Genomic DNA, 26,928 nt, shown 5'->3' with positions numbered 1-26,928 from the left:
CTCCATCACAGTCTCAGGTCTCTTGCAGACTCCAACAGGTTTTCATCCAGAATTGTCCTGTATTTTGCTCCATCCATCTTCCCATCAATTTTGACCATCGTCCCTGTCCCAGGTGATGAAAAGCAGGCCCAAACCATGATGCTGCCGCCACCATGTTTGATAGTGGGGATGGTGTGTTCAGTGTGATGAGCTGTATTGCTTTTACGCCAAACATATCGTTTTGCATTGTGGTCAAACAGTTCGATTTTGGTTTCATCTGACCAGAGCACCTTCTTCCACATGTTTGATGTGTCTCCCAGGTGGCTTGTGGCAAACTTTAAATTAGACTTTTTATGGATATCTTTGAGAAATGGCTTTCTTCTTGCCACTCTTCCATAAAGGCCAGATTTGTGCAGTGTACGACTGATTGTTGTCCTATGGACAGACTCTCCTACCTCAGCTGTAGATCTCTGCAGTTCATCCAGAGTGATCATGGGCCTCTTGGCTGCATCTCTGATCAGTCTTCTTCTTGTTCGAGATGAAAGTTTAGAGGGATGGCCAGGTCTTGGTAGATTTGCAGTGGTCTGATACTCCTTCAATTTCAATATGATTGCTTGCACAGTGCTCCTTGGGATGTTTAAAGCTTGGGAAATCTTTTTGTATCCAAATCCGGCTTTAAACTTCTCCACAACAGTATCTCGGACATGCCTGGTGTGTTCCTTGGTCTTCATGATGCTCTCTGCGCTTTGAACAGAACCCTGAGACTATCACAGAGCAGGTGCATTTATATGGAGACTTGATGACACACAGGTGGATTCTATTTATCATCATCAGTCATTTGGGACAACATTGGATCATTCAGAGATCCTCACTGAACTTCTGGAGTGAGTTTGCTGCAGTGAAAGTAAAGGGGCCGAATAATATTGCACGCCCCACTTTTCAGTGTTTTATTTGTTAAAAAGGTTTGACACATCCAATAAATTTCATTCCACTTCACGATTGTGTCCCACTTGTTGTTGATTCTTCACAAAAATTAGAATTTTATATCTTTATGTTTGAAGCCTGAAATGTGGCAAGAAGTTGACCAGTTCAAGGGGGCCGAGTACTTTCGCAAGGCACTGTATAATACATACCTGTCTTTTAATGCCTATTTGTGTGTGGTATTTTTCTTGTTACAGATGGTCAGGAAGTAAAAGTGGGAGAGTACAATGCCATCGCTGATATCCTGGACCTCCAGAACAACTCCATCAGGTTCCAAGGTAAGACAACTTTACTTGTGAAAATTAAAGGGGTAAAGGTGTTTACAGACTATCTTTCTGTGCAGAAAATGTTCCCCTACTTCCAACTTGTCCTTAAACCTCAGAGGGGTTTAGTAGCTGAAACAGGGCAGGACAAGGCTTACACTCACCGGCCACTTTATTAGGTACACCTGTTCAACTACTCGTTAATGCAAATTTCTAATCAGCCAATTTCAGCCAAGAGAATTGAGACTTAACTTTGAATTTAGGTGAAAGACTTAAAACATGACTTGGACTTGGAAAAATGACTTGTGAACATTTCTGATTCAAATATGGTCATTGCCGGCTTATTTGCATGTTTTTCATCCCTGTTCTCTTTTCTTATACTAACGGTATTTTCTCTATTTTCTCATAATGTCTTTACAAAAAAAAAACAACTGTAAATGAATTAGCAAAACACCGCCAAAGTTAAATATAACACTTTAGCAGTCTGTTATCCAACAATTAATAAAATGATGCATGTAAATATATCTAGGGCACGAGATATCATCAACTAGATGTCATGAACTAGATTTTTGAGCCTATATGATGACTGCAATTCACCACCCTAAGCTAGCCTCTTGCCTCTAAATTATTTACCACTAATGTTTCCTCTCTCTCGGGTTTGCTAGTGTTGACATACTTTGGAATGTGTTTGATCCTTCTGGCTATTCTCCCCCCTTGGCTCTCTTTTGCTCCATCTTCCATTTTCTGTCCCACATAAAGAAGCCCCAGCAATGAAAGCTTCTTTTTACATTCCCTACCCAATGTAAATGCAGAAAGGATTCCCCTGCCATTGATGGGTACATTGATGGGTGAAACAATAGAGCTAAGTGCAAGAAAATGCCGGGTTTACCCACAATAATCTCACCGTGGTGCAGATAGAAAGATTTTCATAAATGGTTGGAAGCTGAGCTTGAATAAGTTAATATTTGCTGCAGTTGCACAATTTTTTAGATGCATGTAAAGGAGGAAAATCCACAGTATTTAAAATTTTCTAAAAAAGTTTAGCATAGAAAATTGTCTAAGCTTTAAGAAGTATTAAAATAACCATCTTTCCTCCTCTGTGTCATAGGTGTGGAGCCTCCCAAAGATCGCACATTTGTTCGTCTACAACGGCGCCACATTAATGTGCCACTGTACAGCATCCTGTCTACCATAACCATCCTGGGCATGCTCATGGCCGGAGCTTTCCTGTTTTTCAACATCAAGAACCGAAATCACAGGTCAGCATCTGGCAAAAGACCAGTACAACCTTGACAAAAGGGCTAGCCTGTGAAGATAAAATGAATAGTTGTAAAAAGCGGGAATAAGGTAAATTAGCAGTTTATGCAAAGGCAGAAGAAGTGGAAGGATGAGTGAAGGTCAGAGAAGCATATGTGTGCTGAATAGTAATAGAAATAGAAGGGAGTATATTCTGATAACATACAAGTTTTTCATGTACTTGTCTTTGTAGATCTCTTTTGCATAAGAATATTGCCATTTTTAAAGCTACACTGTTCTGTTTTATCAATGACTTTAATTTTATCTTCGTCTTCAGACTAATCAAGATGTCCAGTCCGTACATGAACAACCTGATCATCTTAGGAGGCATGCTGTCCTATGCTTCAATTTTCCTATTTGGTCTGGATGGAGGTTTTGTTTCTGACAAAGAGTTTGAGACGCTGTGCACCGTGAGTCCACTTAAAACTTTTATTAACCTATGAAATATTAAATGAAAGCTTGGGTTTACACAATTTCCAATGTATTTTGGGGGGATTTTAGTTGATAGTTTAAATACTACAGCTTAATTTGAAAGCAGATGGAAAATTATCCATAGATTTCAAACATTTTCACAAAAAATATTTGGAGGATGTTGCACTGATTTGTATTTAGCTTGGTTTACTCTTATAGCCCTACGTAAAAGTGCAACCAATTGCCTTGAAAAGTCACCTTATTAGTAATTACAGTCCTATCCTAGTATAAATGCAGCTGCTCTGTGAAAGCCCAGAGGTTTGTCAGAGAGCATTAGTGAACAATTGTTGGCAGAACTGCAGAACCACCAAGATGTGGCCATCCATCTAAACTGACAAGGCGGCATTAATAAGAGAAGCTGCCAAGATGCCCATCACAATGGAGGGGCTGCAGAGGTCCACAGCTCAGGTGGAATTGTCCGTTAGTTACTGTTAGTTGTACAAGAAATATATATGGCCTTTATGGAAGAGTGAACAAAGTAATTGTTGCAAAAAGATATTAGAACTCATGTTGCAATTTGCCACAAGTCATTTAGGAGACACAGCAAACATGTGGAAGAAACTATTGTGGTAGATAAGACCAAAACAAGGAATTTGTGGTCTGTGTGTTGAAAAACTCTCACATCAACCAGATGTGTAACACAGTGGTGGCAGCATAATGCTGTGGGGATCATTTTCTTCAACAGAGATAGGGGATGTGGTCTAAGGATAGAGCTAAATACACAACAATCCTGAATGAAAATGTATGAAAATGGCATAAGGCCTGGGACTGGGGTTCACCTTAAGCATACAGTCAGCTATTTTGCAAAAATTAATGTGCAACATTTTTATAATCTAGATGTGTAAAGCAGATAATGACATGCCCAAAGCACCTGCAGCTGTGATTGCAGTCAAGTAAATTCAAGCAGGACTCTGACTGGCTTAGGGGTGCTAAATAAAAATGCAGGTCACACATTTAAAATATTTATTTGTAAAAAAAAACAACAATTGAAAACCTTGTATGCAAAAACTTGTTGTGGTCCATCACATGAAATTTCCAAAAATACAGTGAAGTTAGTGACAAAATGTGGGAAAGTATAAAGCATGTCATGAGTACTGACAATTCTAAAATGTTCCGTTTCTATTTTACTTTATATATTTAAAATATACTAAAATAAAAGTGACTCACAAACCTCTCACATGCACCATGTGATCAAGTGAAAACTGATTGAATCTCACAGCAGGTCTCTAGCTAGCATAGAGCACATTAAGTGTCTCCCCTCAGGTAGCACTACTGTGTGACTATGTAGATACTGGATTAATTAAAGAGTTTTGATTACAGTGATAACTATTTTCCACTGAGATAACACTATGCCACACACACACACACAGACACACACACACACACACACACACACACACACACACACACACACATCACAGACACAGGTAATGACAGGCAGGGCACGTCTCAAGCTGCTGTCAACCTGGATGAAACTGGGCTCCAGAGCCAAAACAGCTCCTGTGTCTTCAGATGTAGGTCTACAGCAAAGGAGCACAGAGGTTGATAGATGTACTATGGATTAATGAGCTGATCTCCCAGTGAATAGACGTTCTAATTTTTCCTGTCATTTGTAGCCAAAGCTCTGTTGTGAGAGGTTTTTTTCAAAGCAGAGGTAAATCCAGGCTTTTGTGATATAAAAAATAAAGCTATGATAAAATATTTCAGAATATTTTTAGGATTGCATAAATCAAGTAAAAAACAAACAACTCTGGTTAAAGCCAAACAAATAGAAAAGATGTAACCTGGTTAGATAAGTGTGCACCCCCTTAGTTGGTAATCTGTTAGTATTAGTCCACATTAATGGTGCCCTCACAGATGTGCAAGCTACTCATGCCGTGGGTTCTAATACACCCCATACCATCACAGATGTGGTATTTGTGCTTTCTGTTGATAACAATCTGGATAGTCCTTTTCCTCTTTGGCCCTGTTGTGATTATGAAAATGCATATATAATTTAATATTAATAACAATAGCAAATTAAAGCTGCAAGCAGCCTTGAAGGCCCTCGCACCTCAGCGCAACTCGGCCTGTGCAGCGACCACGGGAGCCTGGCATCGTCGGCTGCACGCCACCAATTTGGCCGCTGTTCCAAACGTCACCACTAAGGGGGACTGTGAGCAACATGTCAAATAATCTTCGGTCATACAGAGTTCTGGTCTGGCTAGAAGCATTCAACATTTGGAGTAAATCGGACCTTCCAGATAAAAGCTGCTCTCAGTTTTTTATTAGTGGGCGGAGCTGAAATGATGTCATGAATTGACTGTGGCAACATGTTCAGCATTGATCTCTGATGATGTACACTACAAGTGGATCCGATGATGTATGAGGGAGATATAGCCCTTGAAGTGTCCTAGGGGGCGCTGTTGATCCAAATTCCAATGTAATCCAATGGAGCTGTTTGGAGGTTTTCAAAGATTAACCATATTGAGTTTGGAGTAAAGCGGACCATGCATGTGTAATTTAGACCCAAACGTATGGCCGTGGCGTAACATCAGAATTTGCCACGCCATCATAGCCACACCTTCCAGCTAAAGCAGTCAGTACTGGCGTCTGTCTTAGACCATCATGTTATCTGTTACTTGGGACAGTTTCACATTGATTAGGTGAAGAACAAAAAAAATTTACTCTCTAAAGGAAAACATGACACTTCCTGTTCTCAGGGTGCGGGGCTTCGATGATGTCAGCATCTGATCAGTGAATATTGTTCAGGGCCAGAGGTAGATCAATCTTAGAAGGGTTCAGGTCTCTGTGACTTTCCTTGTAGGAGCTATATCAATTTTGTATTTTATGGCGAGAAGTCATATTTTGAGGCGTGGCCACGCCCACACGCTTTCATGTATCAAAAAGCTTTTGATAACTTTTGATCCCCAATGCCTTAAGAGTATACTGAGTGATTTTCAAATCTCTAAGTCAAAAGCTGTAGGAGGAGTTTGCTCAGATATGCGGGGTAGAAACGCCCAAAACAGGGTCAAAATGGCAACTTCAATCCAAAATGGCCGACTTCCTGTGGGGTTTGGACCAATGCTCGAAATACTTTTTTGTAGGTCCTGAGAAGTTATATATGTGTACGAAATTTCAGATTCCTCGGTCAAAGCATGGCTTGAGGCAGATTTTTTTTATTTTCTAGGGGGCGGTGTGGACGAAATAGGCCACGCCCACCAAATATGTCATCAGATCTCTGTTGGGGACTGGACTAGAATCAATCACTTTGAATTTGGTGCAGATCAGATGATGTATGTGGAAATTAAAGCCAAAGGTATGGCCATAGCGTGACGTCCAACTTTGCCGCGCCACCAGGGCCACGCCTTTTATAGAAAAGTCAATGTGCTTCAAACGAAGTTAGACCCACTAGTTATCAGTCACCTGTCTCAGTTTCAAGTTGATTAAGTGTAGACAGCCTGGTAGCGACCTTTCCCAGTAAAAAAAGTGACTTCCTGTTCTCAGGGGGCGTGGCTTTGATGATGTCAGCATATGACCCCATAGGATCGTCGGGAACCCGAAGGTCGTCCTTCATGCCAACTTTGGTGTGATTTGCCATTTCTTCGGGAAAGTTATTGCAATTTTTCACTTTTGGCGCGAACGCCAAGTTCGTGCCCCGGCCACGCCCCCTAAACATGTCCGAAAACTCCCAATTTTGATAACTTTTAATCCCCCATGCCTTAACTGCATATTGACCAAATATGAAGCCGACAGCTCAAAATCTCCAGGAGGAGGTCGTTAAAGTTTGAGGTGAGTAAAAATGAAAAACGGCCAAAAATTGGCCTTAGACCCAAAATGGCCGACTTCCTGTAAGTTTTAGGGCATACCCCCCAAGAAACTTTTTTTCTTGGTTTGAGGAGCTCTAGCAGTGTGCCAAATTTCAGATCTTTAAGCCTTATGGTTGGGCCTATCTCACGTTTGGGTGCGTGGCTAAGTGGTTTGGCCATGCCCATTGACAGCGACATTATGGAACAAGAATTTCACGTGGGGGACAATTTTGGGTAAAATCTTACACGTTTTGGTGCATGGCAAAGTCCTCAAATTGCCCCGCAAAGACGCAACGGAAAAAACAAACAAAGAATAATAAGAATTCTTGCGATTACAATAGGCCCTTGCAGTTTTCCTGCTCGGGCCTAATAACATTTTGGTCTGTTAAGCGTTGTCCTGTGAATACCAGCCCAATAATGCAGTGGTATTAGGACAAAACTGAAAGGGATAAGCCAAGCTCTGGCATTACTGAAAAGCAAAACTCTGCTCACACATGGAATGAATTTATCAACAAAAACACATACATTTAAGATACCACTAATAAAAGGGTTGAAATGCATAAGCGTGGACGACGCGTTGTGGCCGATCTTCTGTGTTTAAGAACCACCCTATGAATAAAGTTTGTCTTAACTTTAAAAACACATAATTAGCTGAGTTTCTCAACACAAACAAAAACAAACATTATTTAAATTATTTAACTCTAAACTAATCCAATACTACCTCTTACGTGAATCGTGCTAAGGAGGAGTTGTCATGGCCGTTGAGGAAAACATCCATTAGTGGGTAAACAAAGGGTTAGCTTGCACCTCCGTAGCTGTAGGGAGGGCTTTTAGCTGGCCAGGTTGAACCGTACGACAAAGGCACGTTCGGCTCCTTGAGTGGCCGCGATGCGGCGAAGTAACTTTCACTACCTGGACGTGTGGGAAGGAAGGCGTGTGATGTGGTCCCGGTCCTGGTCTTTTCCAGGCCGTAGAAAAATCCATTTAAATTAGGACTGCTTCTGGAGGCCTCAGAAGAAAAGTCAAGTCACGCTTGTCTCATTACACCCTTTATTTGAATAAATGCGGGATACTCGAACAGCAAATCATTACTTAACTTTGTTGCATGTGATCGTATGACAAGCTTGGATCCAGTTAGAAGAGTTATGTCTGCTTGCCAGCAAAGATACATACACGCTGTTTGGTGCCGCTCCTGTCTGGTTCCTTCTTCTTCTTCTTTTGTTTTTTATTGGCGGATAGCAACCAACTTAAGGTGCATTTACCGCCACCTACCAGGCTGGAGTGTGGTCATCAATAATCTCAGAGGGAATATAATAATACAAACCTCAATGATATACACGAATGTGCAATTTCACATCCATACACAATCACATATATTTATATGGATCTTTAGATCCATCTGTATATATAATTACAGTATCTTTAAAGTATCTTTAAATCTTCCAAAATAATGATTCACTATAACCCATTCTGGAGTCTTTCCTTTTTTAAGTAATTCCCCCAATTTCAGATAAATAACCATGGTGGAATTGGTGACTGTGGAACCGCAAAACTATACTGGAACTGAGTCAAACCAAAATTCTGTCCGGTTCCTGTCTGGAATCCGCATGGAAAGAGGTCTGTTCGTTGGAACGCCGGGGTTTTTTTTTTTCAATCAGTGATGTCACTGGACGTCCGTTGTTACTCCCTTCTTGTTCTTGTTCTTGGTTGTGCTGGAAGTAGGTTAATGCGATTTATTTTGAAAGTTCCAGAAAAGTTCTTACTGTGCACACCTCAAAGTTATTTGCCAACAGCCAAAAAATAACACAAGAAGAAGAAGAAGAAAGTTCTTACTGGCCTTTAATGTTGTAACCCATGGCTGGGGTCCCGACAGCCCGGAGGACGTCCTTGATTTTTAAAACCAATTTGAAATGTGAACTCGTCAGACCACAGCACACTTTTCCAATTTGTATCAGATGATCTCAGGCCCAGAGAAGCCTCCGTGGTTCTGTGTGTTGTTGATATATGGGTTTGGCTTTGCATGGTAGTTTTAACTTGCAATTGTAGATTTAGCGACAAACTGTGTTAACTGACAATGGTTTTCTGAAGTGTTCCTGAGCCAACTTGGTAATATCTGTTAAAGAATGATGTCTGTTATTAATGCAATGCCTCCTGAGGGGTCGAAGGTCGCGGGTATTCATTGTTGGTTTTGAACCTTGCCGCTTATGTGCAGAGATTTCTCCAGATTCTCTGAATCTTTTGATAATATTATAGACTGAAGATGATGAAATCCCTAAATTTCTTGCAATTGTATGTTGATAAATGTTCCTAAACTGCTGCACTATTTGCTCACGCAGTTGTTCACAAAGTGATGAACCTTGCCCCATCCATGCTTGTGAACAATTGAGTCTTTCTGGGATTCTCCTTTTATACCCAATCATGACACCTGTATCCAATTAATCTGCTTACCTGTGGAATGTTCCAAACAGGTGTTTTTTGAGCATTGCTCAACTTTCCCAGTCTTTTGTTGCCCGGTCCCAGCTTTTTGAAATCTGTTGCAAGCATCAAATTCATATTTAGTGAATATTTGCACAAAAAACAACAAAGTTTATCAGTTTGAACATAATATGTCTTGACCTTGTAGTGTATCCAATGCATATAGTTTAAACAGTTTTTATTTACGTTTTAAAAAATGTCCCAACTTCACTGGAATTGTGGCTACACACCACTGTCTACTCATTTCTCTTTGTGCAGCTATTTTAGGGTTCTTTAGATTATATTGAATTTTTAAGCTTTTTTAACTCAGCTTTGTGTTTTGTGCTAAAAATTAAGAGGTTGACATTTTGTTTCTGCTTTCACTAAGATAAAATGCTCTCAGAAGTCTGACAGCACCCTGTGCTAAGGATGCTCTACCAGAGTTCTTGGAAGTAAAAAATAATCCTGACAGCTTCTTATTTTTAGAATGCCTTGCAACACTATTTTGAACAAATTTATCTTTAGATACCTGTCAGACCAGATGCTGGTTTGAGCTTTAACTACCCTTTCATGACATGTCCTGACTGTGTGTTGGTGTTCTGACAGGTTCGGACATGGATCCTTATTGTTGGATACACAACAGCTTTTGGTGCCATGTTTGCCAAGACGTGGAGAGTACATGCCATCTTCAAAAATGTGAAGATGAAGAAAAAGGTAAGGAAAACATTAATTATTCAGTAAAATATATTTGCTTCTAGGTAGTTACACAGTATAAAAACACTGAGCAATGTGCCTTGTCCTAGTTTCATAAGGACATGTACCTAAGTGTATGATTATGAAGTGCACAGAAAATTTACATGTAGCTAATCTGCAAACCAGTTACTTCAAAAATACACCTCGGTATACATGAAGAGCCATTAAACCAAACCAGTTTACTGCAGTCAGTGTTACAATGGACCTTCAGTGTTACAATGGACCTGTAGAAGCCTCTGAATAAAGATATTCTGTTGTTGTACTCTACTCAGTTTTGTCTGTGAAGTTCTTCATTTTATGAAACTTCATTTTTTGCCCAATCATCTCCAGAGGCTTTAGAGCTGTCCCCAGGACAGAGCCAGTCCTCTTTATCACCTTGTTCAGCTTTTTTGACTGGCTTTGATGCTGCTACCCCAACAGATGATGGCAGAAGAGATTTCACTCTCCACAACAGACTTACAGAATGTCTACAGTATCTTGCTGCAAACATTAAAGGACTCCAGTTTATGCTATTGTTTTGCTGAACAGTTATTCCTTCACTTCCTCTCCCATGATGGATAGAGAGCTCGGCATATTCCTGCTTCTTCTAAAATATTTTGAATTTTTACTTAAGGCCACCAGATTACAAGCACATTTTAGCATCAAGACGTAACCAAACAGCAACTTAAAACACTGTGAACCCTGAATTTATCTGGGTCATGACAGTACTGCAAGTTTCTGAGGAGCAGATTTACACTAAGCTAGATAAACCCAGTGCTATTAACCTGCAGCAACAAAAAGGACAACGATGATTTCAAAGACTGTTTGTGGTCTGTACTGGGCATTTATTCTGTAGGTAAGCCGCTGTTTTGTTAAAAAAAGCTACAGATTCTATGTAAGTTGCTAGCACTGGAGAGTCTGAATGTTGTAAAACCATACAAATTTAAAATACCTTTGATTTTAGTAATTATGTATCATTTCTTACATGTGTGTCACTCACTAATGTGCATGTTCTCCTGCAAGAGGCTTTGCACATATATCCGATTTAAGTTGGTGAGGTTAAATATTGCCCTAAAGATTTATTTGAACCCCAAACAGGATAACTACGACTTTATTTAGCCATGAGGATCATCATTTGGCACATTTAGAGAGGACCAGGATACTTGCATCCTAACATTACTGTGTAATTGATTGTGCCCAGACTTGAATCAAATAATAAAAAGTCTGAATGTTGGTGGCTGCAGCACATGCTTTGAAAAATATCTCCTTGAAGAAAAAGAAGATACAGACATATAGATCGCCTTTTAAACAACTTGCCTGATCTGTTTCACTAGCCCAGTTATATAAACGGCTGCTCTCTCTGTGCTGCAAATCTTCATGGTCTTTTGTATTAATAGCTGCTTCCCTCTTCCATTCTCTTTCTTTCACAAAACTGTTCATATTATTGGAAGGGTGAGTGACCCGGCAGTGAACACGAGAAGACAAAGAAAGAAAGGGGGATGCATGACTGAACGAGTAGAAGGGGTAAGAAGGGTGTAGAAAAATAGCAGCAGGAGGTATGCTGAAGAGACAGAAGGAGGAAAGCAAAGCAGGACGGTGTAAGGAACACGACAAACAATCTGGCCTCAATGGCACAGAAAGTAGGCTGGGAACTGATGAAGAAACAGAAAGCTGTGGACCACGGATGGATGATGAATCAAAAGAGGTTAAAAGACAAGAGCCTCTAACATTTTATTAAAAATAGCTTTTCAAAGATATTTTATAACACTAAACCTGACCTTTTATATTTATTTCACATGCTGTTGTTTATTTAAATAATTTCAGGAAACAGAGCTGTTTGGCCGCTTTGAAGATAGTGTTGCTCTGACATTTCATACTCAATTATTTCAGCTCACTTCTCCTCCTCTCACCTTCTTTCCCTTGCTAACAAAGACAAAACAAATGTTTCCTTTGAGGCAGTATTCACCCCCTGCTGCATAGTTTAGCTCTTAACACTCAAGATGTATGCTCTATTGGTTCAGGGCCCGGGTTTGTGTGCAGGACACACACACACACACGTTCCACTTCATCCACATTGATTGAGTGCAGGTGCTTTGGCTTCAGCAGACTGATAGTTGCTGTTGGTGCCCTGAAATGTCGGCCAACTGCTGTCAGGGGAGGGACAGACACAAGTGTTAGCCATCTTTTCTTCAAACTGTGAAAACTAAGCAGCAATACTCACCCCTTTCTGACTAGTTTTCCTTCATCAATTGTATTTTTCTGTACAGTGAAAGAGATTGCAATTCAAGAGTGAGTTCATTAAAGGCTCTGCTTGGTGAGCTGCAGTCAGCAAATGTTCAGTTTTTAAAGAGTACAGAGACAGTGACGTGTCCTACCCTAAATAAAACTTAGCACACAGAATAGACCGAGAGAAAATTGTGATTGTCAGAAGGTGATAACCTGGAGTAAAAATAAAACGGTTTCAAGAATGTTAACACACAAATTAAAGATGTCTGACATGGTCTAATTGCTTTTATTTACATCAGAAAAGCAACAATTATTTCTACTGCTGCATAAATAAATTTGACTTTAATACATGGAATTAAGTAATAGGAAAAACTACTATCACATTTACTTGTACTTTTCAAGTATTTGTTTTGCAGAACATTGTACCTTTTTATTTTTTTGGATATCTGTAACTGACTTGTGCCTACATGAAACAGTCTTGTTACTAGTCAGTTACCCAACTAGTCAGTCTTCTTACCCAACTTTGGTTGCATTTACAAAGCTTTCACACTGTCAGTCTGTTATTGTAGAGGCATATGGATTGTTGCACATCAAAACGCTTTAAATTCCAAATTACAGTTCAGATGATAGTGCATTTTATTTCAGTTTATCTTTTCCCATTCTATTGAGCTTATTAAATTTTGTTAAAACTTCCAGTATATTTGGATATATCTCAAGCTAATGAATCTGGGCGGGCATAAAGATATCTTGAACTTTTCCTGGAAAGTAACTACACAACTTTAAATAATTTTTATATTTCCTTGCTTTTATTTGTTTTTTAGAAATACGTTTTTCAGAAATTAGCCACAGCATTTAGTCTGAGATGAAGACTGATGCTGTTAGCTAACTCCTCTCTTTGTTGTTTGACACTAACCTGAAAAGGCTTGTTTAAATTTTAGCCATCTATGTAATTTCTGTGTTTGTAATGAACTGAATCCGAATGTTTATTTTTGCAACTAAACCACTAATAAGTTCATTCATCTGTCAAGCCGCAGGGCCAGTAGATAAAATGTCCTGTCTTTAGAAAGTAAAAAGAAAAAAGCGTATTACTCTCTCTTTTCAATTGCGTTAAGGTTTTGCGCACATTGTTTTTTATTTCTTTGAGTTTGAGTTTTTCTAAAATGCAGTTGGGTACTTGAGAGAAAAATCTGTGCAACACAAATGGTGTCTCTGAATGCCAATATTGCTAGGGGAAAGAAAACAGGTAACACTTTAGTTAATTTAGAGTAATTACATATGTAATTTGTCAGAAAGAGTCTCTTAGCAATATAACACATCAGAGTTTAGCAGATAGCGGTGTAATGTTTTTTTTTTTTCAAAAAATCCCGAAAATATCCGTAACAGGTAAAATCCCATTATAAACTCTGATGATTTTGGAACAGTTAATTTAATATTTTTGGTGTTTAGATATTGTGGTGTTAAATGAGATTTAAATGGACCTAACAAACACTCTTGTCCACATTAATGGGCATTTTTTTTATTGCAGTAGCAATCAAAAACTGAAGATTTCATAAATGCTAAATTCAATTTGTATTCAGTGAGGAAAATCCCCTCAGTGATGAATTTTTTTGTCAGTGTTGTTGCAATTGTTGGCAGTCCTAATTAATCAAATTAAATACATGTATCTACAGCATTTCTTAAAATTATGCTTTGGTGTTTCAGTTGAAACTTAACTTCCGCCTCTCTGCGTGCTCAGACACTTTTCTCCTAAGCTCCCTGCTTGCTTGCTTTCTTTTACTCCTAACTTTTTATGTCTTAGCCAAAATTATGGAAATATTGGACTAAAACTACTTCTTACCAGTGACTCCCAAGGATTATTCTTATTTTAATTTTTTTTCTAAAGGATTTTGATGTTTTTATAATCGAACTCGAAAGAAGGACAAGTTGACGCCAGCTAATGAGCACAAAATGCCTCCCTTCACCACAGAGGACTTCGACAAACCTTTACAGAAATTGTCTGTTTTGGAGATGAAAATCCATCGACTAAAAGTGAATGTGGAGGTGAATATGGGGTACAACGATGATTCAACTCTTCCTGTGATCCCAAACAGTCACAGCCAGCTCAACGACTCAGCCGGCAATCAGAACACTGAGAATAAACCTACCGGCAGACCCCCCTGGCATGTTTTAGGCGCATGCCCAAAAAATCAAGGTGAACGACTCACTGGAAGATCTCAGCAATTAAATACATTAGAATGGCCAGAATTACAGAGAAAGGCCCCCGTTTCCCCTGGGAAAAGGAGACTTCAACAGTGAGCTGCTGTCACAACAACTGATAGGAGTCAGACAGCTGGAAATAAGGGAATTCCCCTCCAAAACAAATTTTCCCACAAAATGAAAACAAGGAAAATGATCCATCTTCTGAGAACAATAAAAGGTTTGAGAACAACCTTCATTCTAAACAGCCTTTTCCTAAGCTGCCAGAGAAAAAGCGCCCCACCGGACCAAGAACCCTAATAGTGAGCAGCACAGCTGTGGATGGGATTAAAAACGTCTGCAACAAGAAAAACACAGAAGTTAACTTGGGCCCCTAATAGGAGATAGTTGAAAAATCTCTGTGCTTATATGTGACAGAAAGAACAAAGCCAAAAGGATAAGAGACAGTAATAAACAATCAAAAAAAGCCATACACTGTCAGGTACAACCAGAAACAGAGTTAATATCAGCAACTACGTCATATAAACTGGCTTTATTGAACATTAGATCTCTGTCAGGAAAATCATTTTTAATCAATGACTTCATTACTGACCACGATCTTGATGTTATGTTTTTAACAAACATGGTTACATGAATTTAATGAAGCTCCCATTCTGATAGAGGCGACGTCTCCAAACTACAATTTTCTTTGTGAGAGCAGACAGCAAAGAAAAGGTGGAGGGGTGGCCACTTTGTTTAAAGATTTACTAAAGTGTAAAAAAGTATTTCTGGGCAAATTTGACTCTTTTGAATATTTGGCTCTCCAGGTAAAGATCCTGGTCCGAACCATATTCTTGAATATTTACAGGCCTCCTAAGTCCAAAACAAACATTTTCAGTGATTTTAATGAGCTTTTATCTGTGATTTGTGTTGATTATGACTGTTTAATTATTGTGGGAGACTTCAACATTCACATGGACAATCCTGAAGACAGAAGTACAATAGATCTATGTGACACTCTTAGAAATATTTGTTTTACTCAACATGTTAAACAGCAAACGCACAAACAGGGACATATTTAGGACTTGATCATCACTAAGGGTCTAAACATTTCCAAGGTGTCTGTATCTAATGTTGCTCTATCTGACCACTTTTCTGTTATTTTTGAAAGCATCATCTTCGATGGCTCAGTTTGCCAAAGAGACATGATAAGAAAACGCATCTTTAAGGATGGTGCTGTCATAATGCAGTTTAGGGTCGGACCAAAGTGCAGACAAGAGCTTGGGAGGCGCATCTGAATTTATCCTCGTTTTATTTAGAGGTTGCAAGTTGAGAGTAGCAAAACACACTGCAGGTACGAAGCAAGAATACAGTCCAAACTTACATGAACTCTGCAGATTACTCAAGGCAAAAATTTAGCATAGTTTCCAAACGAAGCATAGACAAAGCATAGACATGGTAGGGAACGGGGTAGTGACAAACAGGAACCAGCCACAAACAATGATACAAAACCAACTAATATAGTGAGGGATAACAAAGGGCAGGTAATCAAAGAAACAGGGAACAGGTGAAACAAATACAAAGACTGAGCATGGGCAAAGTAACTAGTAAACAGAAACACAGACCAAGCAAACCTATAGACAAAAATAAATAATGAAATGGGGAATAAGAAAACTAGAATAACCATGAACTAAAGTAAACAGAGAAACCTATAGGGAATATAGGAACAACAATAACAACCTAAGAACAAACAAAGAACCCATAAAGAAAACCTGAATACAAAAGTAAACAAACCTAACCACACTGACTGAATTAACTGGAAAGGAAATCGGAAATTAACTAGTTAACAAGACTGCAAAGGAACAATTTACCAAAACATAATAAAACACACAGATACTAAAAGGGAGATTAAACTACAGAATACAAGGAAGACAATGAACTATAATAATTACCATAACAATAATACTAATAATGAACCATACTAGGCCATAAGAAAAACATAAAAAAAACCTAAGAGGAAAAACACTAGGAGGCGGTAGAGGGACAAAGGAACTAAACAAACATGACTACAAAAACCCAAATAGAAACATCTAGACAAAATAAACCATCACAAGAGGCAATAAAAATGTCAAAATGTCCAAAATGTCACACCGTGACAGGTGCTGCTGAAACCTTTAACCAGATGTACTCTTCTACCTTCACTTTGTCCTGTAACACTGTAGATGAGCTGGTAGATAACTTTCATTCTAAAATCTCGGACATCATTGATTCAATTGCTCCAATTAAAGTGAAAGTCGTCTCTGGGAAGAAAATGTCTCCATGGAGAAGTGCTCCACCAGTCAGAAGTGAAAAAAGGGAGTGTCAAAAAGCTGAACGCAGGTGGCGAAAGACTGAACTCCAGGTTCACTAAATTATCTATAAAGAAAGACTATACAGATATAACCTACAACTGAAAAATGCAAGGTAATCTTTTTCTGAGATCATCAGCAAAAACATTAACAATGCTCGTGCATTATTTGCCACGGTCGACAGGTTAACAAACCCTCCTGTAACTATAGCATCTGAACTCCACTCTACCAGGGCTGCAATGTATTTGCTAAATTCTTTACTGAAAAAACCCAAAAGATCAGAGAGGCAGTCAGCACATCCACATCAACTCCACTACCAAAGTTGTCTCCAACTAGAAATGATTTTGACCAAATTTCCCAATTTCACCAAATAAACTACAAAAACTTAGAAGAAATTGTACAGCAACTAAGCTCTTCTTCCTGCTGTCTCAATGTTGTGCCCACAGATTTCCTTAAGAAAGCTTTGCCTGTCATAACATCTGATTTAACACAAATAATAAACACGTCCCTTTTGTCTGGTGTTTTCCCCCAGGCCCTGAAAACAGCAATTATCAAACCTCTATTGAAAAAGAGCAACTTGGGCAAGCTGCTACTACGGAACTACAGGCCTATATCAAACCTCCCCTTCATCAGTAAGATTATTGAAAAAGCTGTGTTTCAGCAGTTAAACAACTTCCTAACAATGACCAACCGCTTCGATGTCTTCCAGTCAGGCTTCTATGCTCACCACAGTACAGAGACTGCTCTTGTCAAGGTGTTCAATGACATCCATATAAATGCAGACTGTGGAAGAACCACAGTGCTGGTATTATTGGACCTTAGTGCAGCATTCAACACTGTTGATCACTCCATTTTATTAGAGTGCCTGGAAAACTGGGTCGGCCTTTCTGGTACAGCACTAAATTGGTTTAAATCCTACTTGAAGGACAGGGATTTGTTTGTGCCAGTAGGTAAAGTTACTTCAGAGACCACAAAAATCACATGTGGCATTCCCCAAGGGTCCATCTTAGGGCCCTCCTATTCAATATCTACATGTTCCCCCTAACTCAGATTTTAATAAACAACAACGTAAGTTATCATAACTATGCAGACGACACACAGCTATATGTTACGATGTCACCAGGTGACCATGAACCCATTCAAGCGCTGGGTAAATGCTTAGAAGAAATCAATGCTTGGATGGGCCAACATTTTCTTCAGGTGAATCAAAACAAAACTGAAGAAATAATCTTTGGACCAAACGAAGAGTGTTTAAAAGTTAGCACACAGCTTCAGTTAATACAGCTAGAAACCACCAGTCAGGCTCGAAACCTAGATGTAGTTATGGACTCAGACCTGAACCTTCAGAGGCACATAAAGACAGTAATAAGGTCAGCCTTCTATCACCTAAAGAACATCTCCAGGATTAAAGGACTAATGTCTCAGCAGGACCTTGAAAAAACAATTAATGCGTTCATCTTTAGTAGAATTGATTACTGCAACGGTGTCTCCACAGGTCTGCCTAAAAAGTCGATCAGACAGCTTCAGCTGATCCAGAACGCTGCTGCCCGCGTCCTCACCAGAACTAAGAAAGTGGACCACATCACCCCGGTTCTAAAGTTCCTACACTGGCTCCCTGTAGCTCAGAGAATAGACTTTAAAATACTTCTGTTAGTCTATAAATCACTGAATGGCTTCGCACCAAAATACATTACAGACTTGTTGTCAGTGTATCAACCACCCAGACCTCTCAGGTCTTCTGGCTCAAATCTACTCTGCATACCCAGAACCAGAACCAAACATGGAGAAGCAGCTTTTAGTTCTTATGCTCCACTAATCTGGAATAAACTGCCAGATAACTGTAAAAGCGCCAAAACCCTAAGTTGCTTTAAATCAAGATTAAAAACGTATTTGTTTAGAGTGGTCTTTGAATGTGTTATCTAAACATTATTAGTTAAGTTTTCAGTCCAATTTTCCTTTTGTTTTCTTATCCATCATTCTATTCTCTTTATTTTTTTAATTACCTCTGTTGTTGGATTTTCTATATCATTGTAATGTTTTTCCTTATGTACAGCGCCTTGAGCGCCTTGTTGCTGAAGAGCACTATACAAATAAACTTGACTTGACTTGACTTAACAGAACCTTCCTGTTTCCCTGAGTCTAAATATCATAGACACAGAGGTCCATCTTAGCTATGCTTCAGTATTGATGGTAAGACAGTTAAAAAAAAACCTCCATATAAATTAGTTAGGAAACATTTTGGAGGGTCACCATAACAACCTTCATAACAATGATCAGATTTACCAGTTGATTGATAGAAATTTCCGAAAATAAATTCTGTTTTGCCAGAGAAGAAATTTTTTGAAAACAAAAAAATCAGGTGGTTCTGATGTAAAGGAAAAGAAGAATAGATGGACAACCACCTCATGCTCACTGTTAAGTATGGTGGAGGTTCCATTATGCAGTGGGTGAGTTCCTTTCCAGAGAACTTGAGTACTATCTTAGAGTGCATGGCAATATGAACAAAGTTTTTTTTCATGTCAGATTTGTTCATAATAATCAATGTACTCAACATGAAAGTTTCTTTTTTCATTGTCTCAGTGAGAGATAACCCTGTGGCAACAATATAGGGATAAAGGTTTTCTTCTCAAAACAGTCCAAACCAAATACATGCATTCATGCTTTTTTGCATGCACATTTTTTATTTGGTCCACACATTTCTACATTCCTGATGGATATTTAGTATACATCTTCCTGCAATAAATCTGACACACCTAATGAAGAAGCTGTGAATCCCACTAAGAGCTTTCAATTGTCCTTGTCTTGCTTTGGCCACATTTGCTCGGCCTTTGCATCATCAAAAGGCAGCAGATCAAAAGACACTCCCTCGTTCTGAGCCCACCAGGGAAGTGGACACCTGTGCTAGCTGCATCTAAACTATATGATACTTTGCAAACAGATCCCGACCCTGTCTTCTGCTGACCTTTCTTTTGATTGATGGTTTCAGTCAGTCAAATGCTATTATAAATGAAGATCACAAACATATCATGGCTTTCATCCTTCCAAAGTTCAGAGTACAGAAGAGGAGTTTTAGTTGTGAGCAGCACTGGCTCAGCTTTGGTCCCCTTTAATGCGACAGAATCTGGTTAGCTGACAAAACATCTTATTGGTTATTGACCAGTAGGTCTACAGAAAGTGTGGGATTTGTGTTTTTTACACTATTAGGAGTAGAAAATAAACCATTAAATATTGTAAGAGAAGGCAGTGAAGATCTTGGTCATAACCCAAAATTAAAGTGTTTTGACTGAATAAATAGGGTAGGTACAATGTGTTGTTTTACATGCCTTTGTGATGAGCAGATGTTGTGCTATTTTACTAATACAAACATATAATCTTTTTCTTCCTCTACAGATCATAAAGGACCAGAAACTGTTGATTATTGTCGGTGGGATGCTGCTTATCGACTTATGCATTCTTATTTGCTGGCAGATCGTGGACCCTCTCAGGAGAACCGTGGAGGAATACAGCTTAGAGGTCAGAGTGCATTAGATCATCTTTCTCTTCCTGTGCGCTAAACGATATTTTTGTGTCAGTCTGACAAGGCTTTTCCTGGCAAAGAGAGTCTGAGTGAGTAACACTGAGTTATATTGAGTAAGGCAAAGGTCTTCATTAAACTTTAGCGAGAGCATTTTCTTTTCTTGTGGTTGTTGTTATTTTTGGGGCAGGACGTGAGCCATTGTTGCCTTCTGTGCTCATTCCGTTCCCGGATGTTTGCCAGTTTCAATGGGAGATATTGGCAAGGGCCAGCGGAAAACATGCTTTTAGCATCATAATCATTCTGCCGGAGAGGTTGTTGGATGAGATAATACCACTGCTATACCATGAGAAGTCAGCTATCTTCCATAGGAAACATACAGTAGTGCTGATTTTAGAAAGTGATGGTGTGTAATGTGTATTGAATTATTAACAAATGACTGTGTGATGAATTAGCATATTATGAAGTGCAGACTGTAGGCTACTTTATAACACTGGAGGAAATGATAGGGGAATATTTTCAGCTGCATATGCAAAAGGAACATTGACAGGAGTGTTATTTTTTAAAGGCATTATATTTTATGGCTAGAGGCAAAAGTGCACAATTTATAGAAATTGCAGAACAGTTTCTTAGTTGGTACCCGAAAAAAATTATTTGCCTGAAGCTAAGAGAGAGTCGTACAGAGCTATGGCAAAGATTAGATGCTCTGTGGGACAATCAATGTTTAATTCTCATTTGCTATGGGAGTGAATGAATTCCAACTCACATTAAGGTACATTCATCCAATACGTTTAACGTAATAAATGCTGCTTATGTCAGAGAGAGACAAAAAATTACCTTGGAAAATTACAACCTGAGACTTTTTTCGATATTACTTGAAATATTAAGGATTTCCAGGAAGATTTTAGCAGAGATGGACCATAACCCATTTTAAATGTGGATCATTTTAATGTTGATTAGGTTTTGGGGTCAGAATTTATTTTCTGTTCAGCCTTGGTGAGGAATTAAAAGCTTATATGCCCTCAATTCCACAGGACCCTAACCCAGATGAATTGTATTTGTGGTTGGAGGTAATACAAAAATATAATATTAATTACTGGCTTTGTAAATAGTTTAGATGATTAAGTTTTTCAATTCCAATAAATTTTGTTAACATTAGTTGTTAACAAAATCAATAAATTGCCATATACAATTTGTATTTTAATAATGTGCAGCAATTTCTATCTAGATTTACTGGAAACTGACATTTTTAGGTTTTGCTTTTATGCTATGGTTTATCTATCCATACAGATTAAGAAGCAGTTAAATTTAAAATGTCTTAGGACAAGAACACCACCAGCTTTATAGTCTTAAATCCTACAGCTATTTTGAAAAGAAAGGAAAACATTTAACTCTATATTCAGAAGTTTTAAACCTCTCTCTGTGTCAAACTTCAAAGTCATTACATTTTGGTGGAAACCCATTGTATAAATCCTCTACATGAAATGCATTTTTAACGCATCAACCACCATCTGAACTCTGCATTATTTACCAAACAGCAACGGAATACAAACAGAAAAACATCTGGGATTGAAAGCTTGCTAGCATTCCAACACTGACATGTATTCAGCGGTTTCTTCTGGATGTCTCATGATATCTCACTGATATTTTCTGATTTCCATGCCACAAAACAAACAGAGGAACAGAGAGGAAGCACTATGTAGCTTGTAGATTATAATGTGCTGCATTCACTTCCAATCAGACAGCTATTTACAGCTATTTAGTTCAGACAGCATATGGGTTTTCATTCCACAGTGCAATTATATGCATTAATTTCCTTTCCATGTATTTTTCTGTAGTTACTAATTTGAATTAACACATTAAAGTGCAAGCCATAATTTTTAAATGATAATTTATGATTTCAAGTTATCTTATTTTGAAAATATTATAGCCAGTATATCTATATGGGCTCCCTATGGAGTTTGATCATACTAAGAGGCCCTGGGCTCACACTGGGCCTCTTGTATGGGACCCACTTGGGTTGAATAAATACATGTATTACCAAAACCCATTAGGCATCCTATGTAGGTAACTGAATCTCAAAAAGAAAATTACTTTGAATTGTACAACACATCTAGTACCCATATATAAACTTCATTTTACCTAGAGTTGAGTCACAATAAACCTGTTTAGGCAGTTTAAGTGAGGTTATTATATAACCCACAGACAATTTCATCTGGGGCCTAATTTACAAGCCATTTCCTGTCTATATATACTCATGTAATTGTTGGCTGGTAGGAAGGGGTTATTCATCCGTCCATCCATCCATTTTTTATAACCACTTATTCCATACAGGGTCGCGGGGGAGCTGGTGCCTATCTCCAGCGGCCTACGGGTGAGAGGCAGGGTACACCTTGGACAGGTCGCCAGTCCATCGCAGGGCAGCACACAAACAACCATGCACACACTCATTCATACACCTAAGGGCAATTTAGAGTGACCAATTAACCTAACAGTCATGTTTTTGGACTGTGTGAGGAAGCCGGAGTACCCGGAGAAAGCTGTCTATAACCATTTCAAGTGAAATAAAAGTTCTTAAGGCTTAAAGGTTCAAAGTCATAAACTGTATGCTGTTGCCTTTTTAAATACCTCAAGTCATGTTGACAAGCTTAACTTCTCTCACACAGTCATATTCAATAAATCAGAACATTGGAAAGTAAATTTTTGTCAGTAACTAAATTCAGTGATAAATTAATTCACAGACTGATGTTTTCAAGCCTTTATTTTCGGTTATTATAATGGTTTTCCACCTACAGATAATGAAAACAAAATATTAAAGATTAGAATATTACATCAGACCAATAAAAACATTTTAAAATAATCTTTCTTTAAAGACCCTCAGCCCATGATTGCAGTGAGACCTGTTTCTTTGTGAGTCACTCCTCAAATCTTTCAGACATTAGTCAGTAGTTCAGAAGATGTCTGACTGCCTCCCAAAAGAGCCAGAGACCTTGACAATTTATGGTATCAGTTGATTCTAATTGACCTTGGGGCCAAACTGACGTAATCAAAAGGTCAAAAACAGAGGTTGGACCTTTTGTAGATTTTAATGAAAACTTCTTTTGATCATTTTAAATTGATTTTCTTGCTTTTTGTTGCTTGTTACCAGGGTCCTGTGGGGGAAGAAGGGTTGTCTTATACTGTATTGCACCATGTTTAGACTTTTGTATCTTTTAAAATAAATTTTGTGTGGAGTTACATAATCTTTATCTCAGAGTAACAAATGATGTGTTCTTTTTCTCTCAGTTTTCGATGAAAATATTTATTCTTGGCATCTTTAAAGAAGAGATGTTTAAGTATATCTCCAGACTAATTTACACTGCTGGGCTCTCAATGGTATATTTGAATTATGTCGATAGCACAATTGTTTAACTCTCGATATGGCCACAATTTCACTGGACTGACGGCTCCTTGTACTTCTGAGCCCACCGTGGAGCCAAGTAAAAGAAACCCTAAACATATTCATTTGTGAATGCTGTCAGTGTGTGCAGTAGGGTCCTTATGGAGTATTTTCTGACTCCAAGCCCTCAGCCAAGGGAATGTTTTGAATCTATAAACCATTGAGTGTAGGAATCTGCATTTCCCCTGAGGTTGTAGATCTGCATGCCTGTGCTGAGGCACATTCTCAACATGCCTGCCTGGCTTGCCAGACTTCCAGCACCAGCAGCAAAGGACCTTTGGGGCTGAGCTGGAGGAAAAACAGCCTGGAGCTCTTCTGCACTAAGGGCCTGCAAGCCTGTAAGTTGGGACCACAAAGCAGATGGCAACCCCAATACCTGGATAGGGGTTAATTAGAAAGAAGGGGATAAGGAAGTATAGTTCGAAATATGATTTTCAAACATTAAGTCAAATTTTAAAGAGATGGAAATAAATTCAATAGCTCTACAGTACAATATTTCTTGATAACATTTTGAACTTGCCAAGATCAACATACTGAGCTAAATCATAACCACCACATTTAGTAAAATTATATTGGGGCAAAAAAGCTAAAATTATCATCAATGAATCCTACAATTCATGTATAGTGGTGATTAAAACCAGTTACAAGACACTAACTTGCAAACCTGAGAAAGTTAGAGGGTTTGTGGAATTTATTCAAAAATAAATTTAAATATACCCTTTGGGTGAATTTGGGGTGAACAAATTGCAGCGGTGATTAAAGTGCTACATTCAGTCTTAACTTTGGGATTTTTATGCTGCATGCCAAAAAAAAAAGGAATTTTTTGTGGGGTAACAGATTAATTTGAGAACTTGTAAGTTTCATATTATTACAGCACAGCATTACTTCGAAGATTTTACATGAAGCTTTAGGATGGATTAGTGATGCACTGATGGATTTTGTGGCTGATTACTGATGTCAGATTTTTTACAACTTTGACCTGCTGACCTGCTTTTTAACTATTTCTGATTTCTCTTTAAAGGTTATAGAACAAAATATATATATATATATATATAATAAATATATATATATATATTTTTTATTTCTGGATATATAAGATGTAAAAGTCATAATGAAAACATTTTTTATAGGAACATAAAATGCAGATTTTTCAAAAACAAAGCCAGAAGTTAAAAACTCTCACTGTTTGCATCAATGAAAATCTACAAATACAATAAAATCATCCAGGACAGGGTTTTTTTAGACAAATAAAACCCAACTATAAATATTTACAGCATACCTGGTTTTTGCTTAGTAATGTTTTCTTTTTTTGGTTCTAGAAAATTATTTTGAAATGAATACCAGCTGTGTTCATCTTGATGTTTGAGACATAAAACACTGATTTATTATGTGTTGGATTGGAAATCATTCGTTATTTTATTTTAACTATACTGAAGCGAAAGGGAGCTGTGGCAATGTCACGCAGTCGCTGGTACACAGCTCAGCACTTAAACAAGATCTCACTATTGTTCCAAAACAAAGAAAACATAATAACAGAATTGACTTTTTAAACTGTCTGTGACAGCTTGCCTTAGCAATTAGGATGTTAATCATTGCTAAAAAACAGCATTAGTGGGTATTCCCTGTAGAGCAGGTAAATCCTTACCTTAACTGAAAGGCTTCCAAAATTCTGACATTTCCTTATCCAGAATGTGCCATTACAAACAGAGGTGAACAGTTCAAAAGGTTTAAACAAAACATATTTGATATAATGCAGAAAGCTCCATGTTATTACTCACAACTAAATCTCAGGTTTTGGCAACCTGATTTAACATAGAAAGTAAATATTCATTCTTACGATCGTATATCTCTGGTTTCCATTTGACATCTTACTGATACAGAAAACAGAAAAACATTTAGGCTTCTTTCTTCAGTAACTTCATGAAATAAACTTGATATTTTTTCATTTTGGTCACCAGCAGATTTCTTGGACTATCTGTAAATCAACTTCTATACTGTATATAGTAGAGCTGAAACTGCGGATTATATGTAAAAATTTAGAAAGTTCTGTTAATCAAAGTACGTTTTTATAACATCACTAACTACTATGTTATAAATAGCTACAGGAGATAATTTTCTTGCAAAACATCTTCACATAAAATTTTTGTTTTATACTTTTACTAAGATAAAGCTACTAAATGCTTCATCTTCCACTAACAAATTGAAGGGAGGAGGTTTCCCTAGCTCAGGGACCAGTAATACTTCCAGTGACTGATTAACAGTAATTGCAGCAAAATAAAGAACCAGTAGTTTCCCAGTTTGTTATAAGCCATCACATCATTGGGCCATCCATTTTGGTCGCACATTTGACGCACGCAGCTCAACAGACATCGCAGCTCTGACGTCACTGGGAGCATAAACCGGCTGAGATGCAGAGTTTCGTTGCCATTTCCCGCCTGTCTCACAGGACAGCAACGAAGACGCATATCTGGAGAGACAAAAGCTCGCAGGCGAACTTTTGCTTCACAAGGCCATTCCCGGAAGAGCTTGAAAGCTGGAAATCTGTCTGATACGAGAAGATCAGGAGCTTTATTTGCCGAAGACCACGCCGACACCCGGCGCAGGTGGAAACCCACAGAGGTTCTATGTCCAAGGAGATGAGTTTTCCTCCTTGTGTAATGCAGTCGACTAACGGTTCATCTTTTCCCCTCATGGACAGATTAGATATTACCATTTTTTTCTTTAATTTGATCACCGACGCGTGGTCCCCCTACCCTCTTTTTCTTCAGACCTGATCCTCAACCGGTGGAGCAGTAGTTAATCTAAGGTATTAACTTGTTGATGCTGAGCTGTGTTTTGATTTGGTGTGCAAGCGCTGCTGAATTGTGTGTGGTTAATGTTTTGTCTGGCTGATCCCAAATCAGCCAGGAGTTAGAAGTTGGACTCTTAAAAGTTTTTCATTCAAAGCAACTGCGGTCTGGGCCTCGCCCGACCACTCTTTGTTCCAGCTTTATTGCTGGAGATTTTCCACTGAGTTCTATTTCATCCCTACTGACCACCAGAGGCAGTGCTTCAAGCACTGAATGCTCATTCTTGCGCATGCGCAGGTTGAGAAATTAAGAACAACATGGTCACATGTGACCTACCGGTGGCTCACGTGAGTCTATATAGTCACATGACACCGGGAGTCCAGTCCCCTTATTTCTTCTCGCGCGCAGGTTGATGAATGCAGGTGTTGACTTGTGTTTGTTCCTCGTTCCTCCTGCTGCTTGCTGCTGGGAGC

The 26,928-nt window shown here is 38.5% G+C and overlaps 1 protein-coding gene across 1 annotated transcript in view; it reads left to right on the top strand.

Moving 5' to 3' along the window:
* The window catches only part of gabbr2 (gamma-aminobutyric acid (GABA) B receptor, 2), a 292,021-nt gene that overhangs the window by 184,331 nt on the left and 80,762 nt on the right, over positions 1–26,928 (top strand). Inside the window, exons 9-13 of the mRNA XM_047384121.1 lie at positions 1,158–1,238; positions 2,332–2,482; positions 2,797–2,929; positions 9,839–9,946; positions 20,104–20,226. Coding sequence (XP_047240077.1) covers positions 1,158–1,238; positions 2,332–2,482; positions 2,797–2,929; positions 9,839–9,946; positions 20,104–20,226 — 596 coding nt within the window. The remainder of the gene's footprint in view (positions 1–1,157; positions 1,239–2,331; positions 2,483–2,796; positions 2,930–9,838; positions 9,947–20,103; positions 20,227–26,928) is intronic.

The sequence above is a fragment of the Girardinichthys multiradiatus genome, chromosome 13, assembly GCF_021462225.1.
Source record: "Girardinichthys multiradiatus isolate DD_20200921_A chromosome 13, DD_fGirMul_XY1, whole genome shotgun sequence".
In the NCBI taxonomy this organism is placed as follows: domain Eukaryota; kingdom Metazoa; phylum Chordata; class Actinopteri; order Cyprinodontiformes; family Goodeidae; genus Girardinichthys; species Girardinichthys multiradiatus.
Note: the sequence above shows the minus strand (reverse complement) of the source record. Positions and strands in the feature narration are given on the sequence as shown.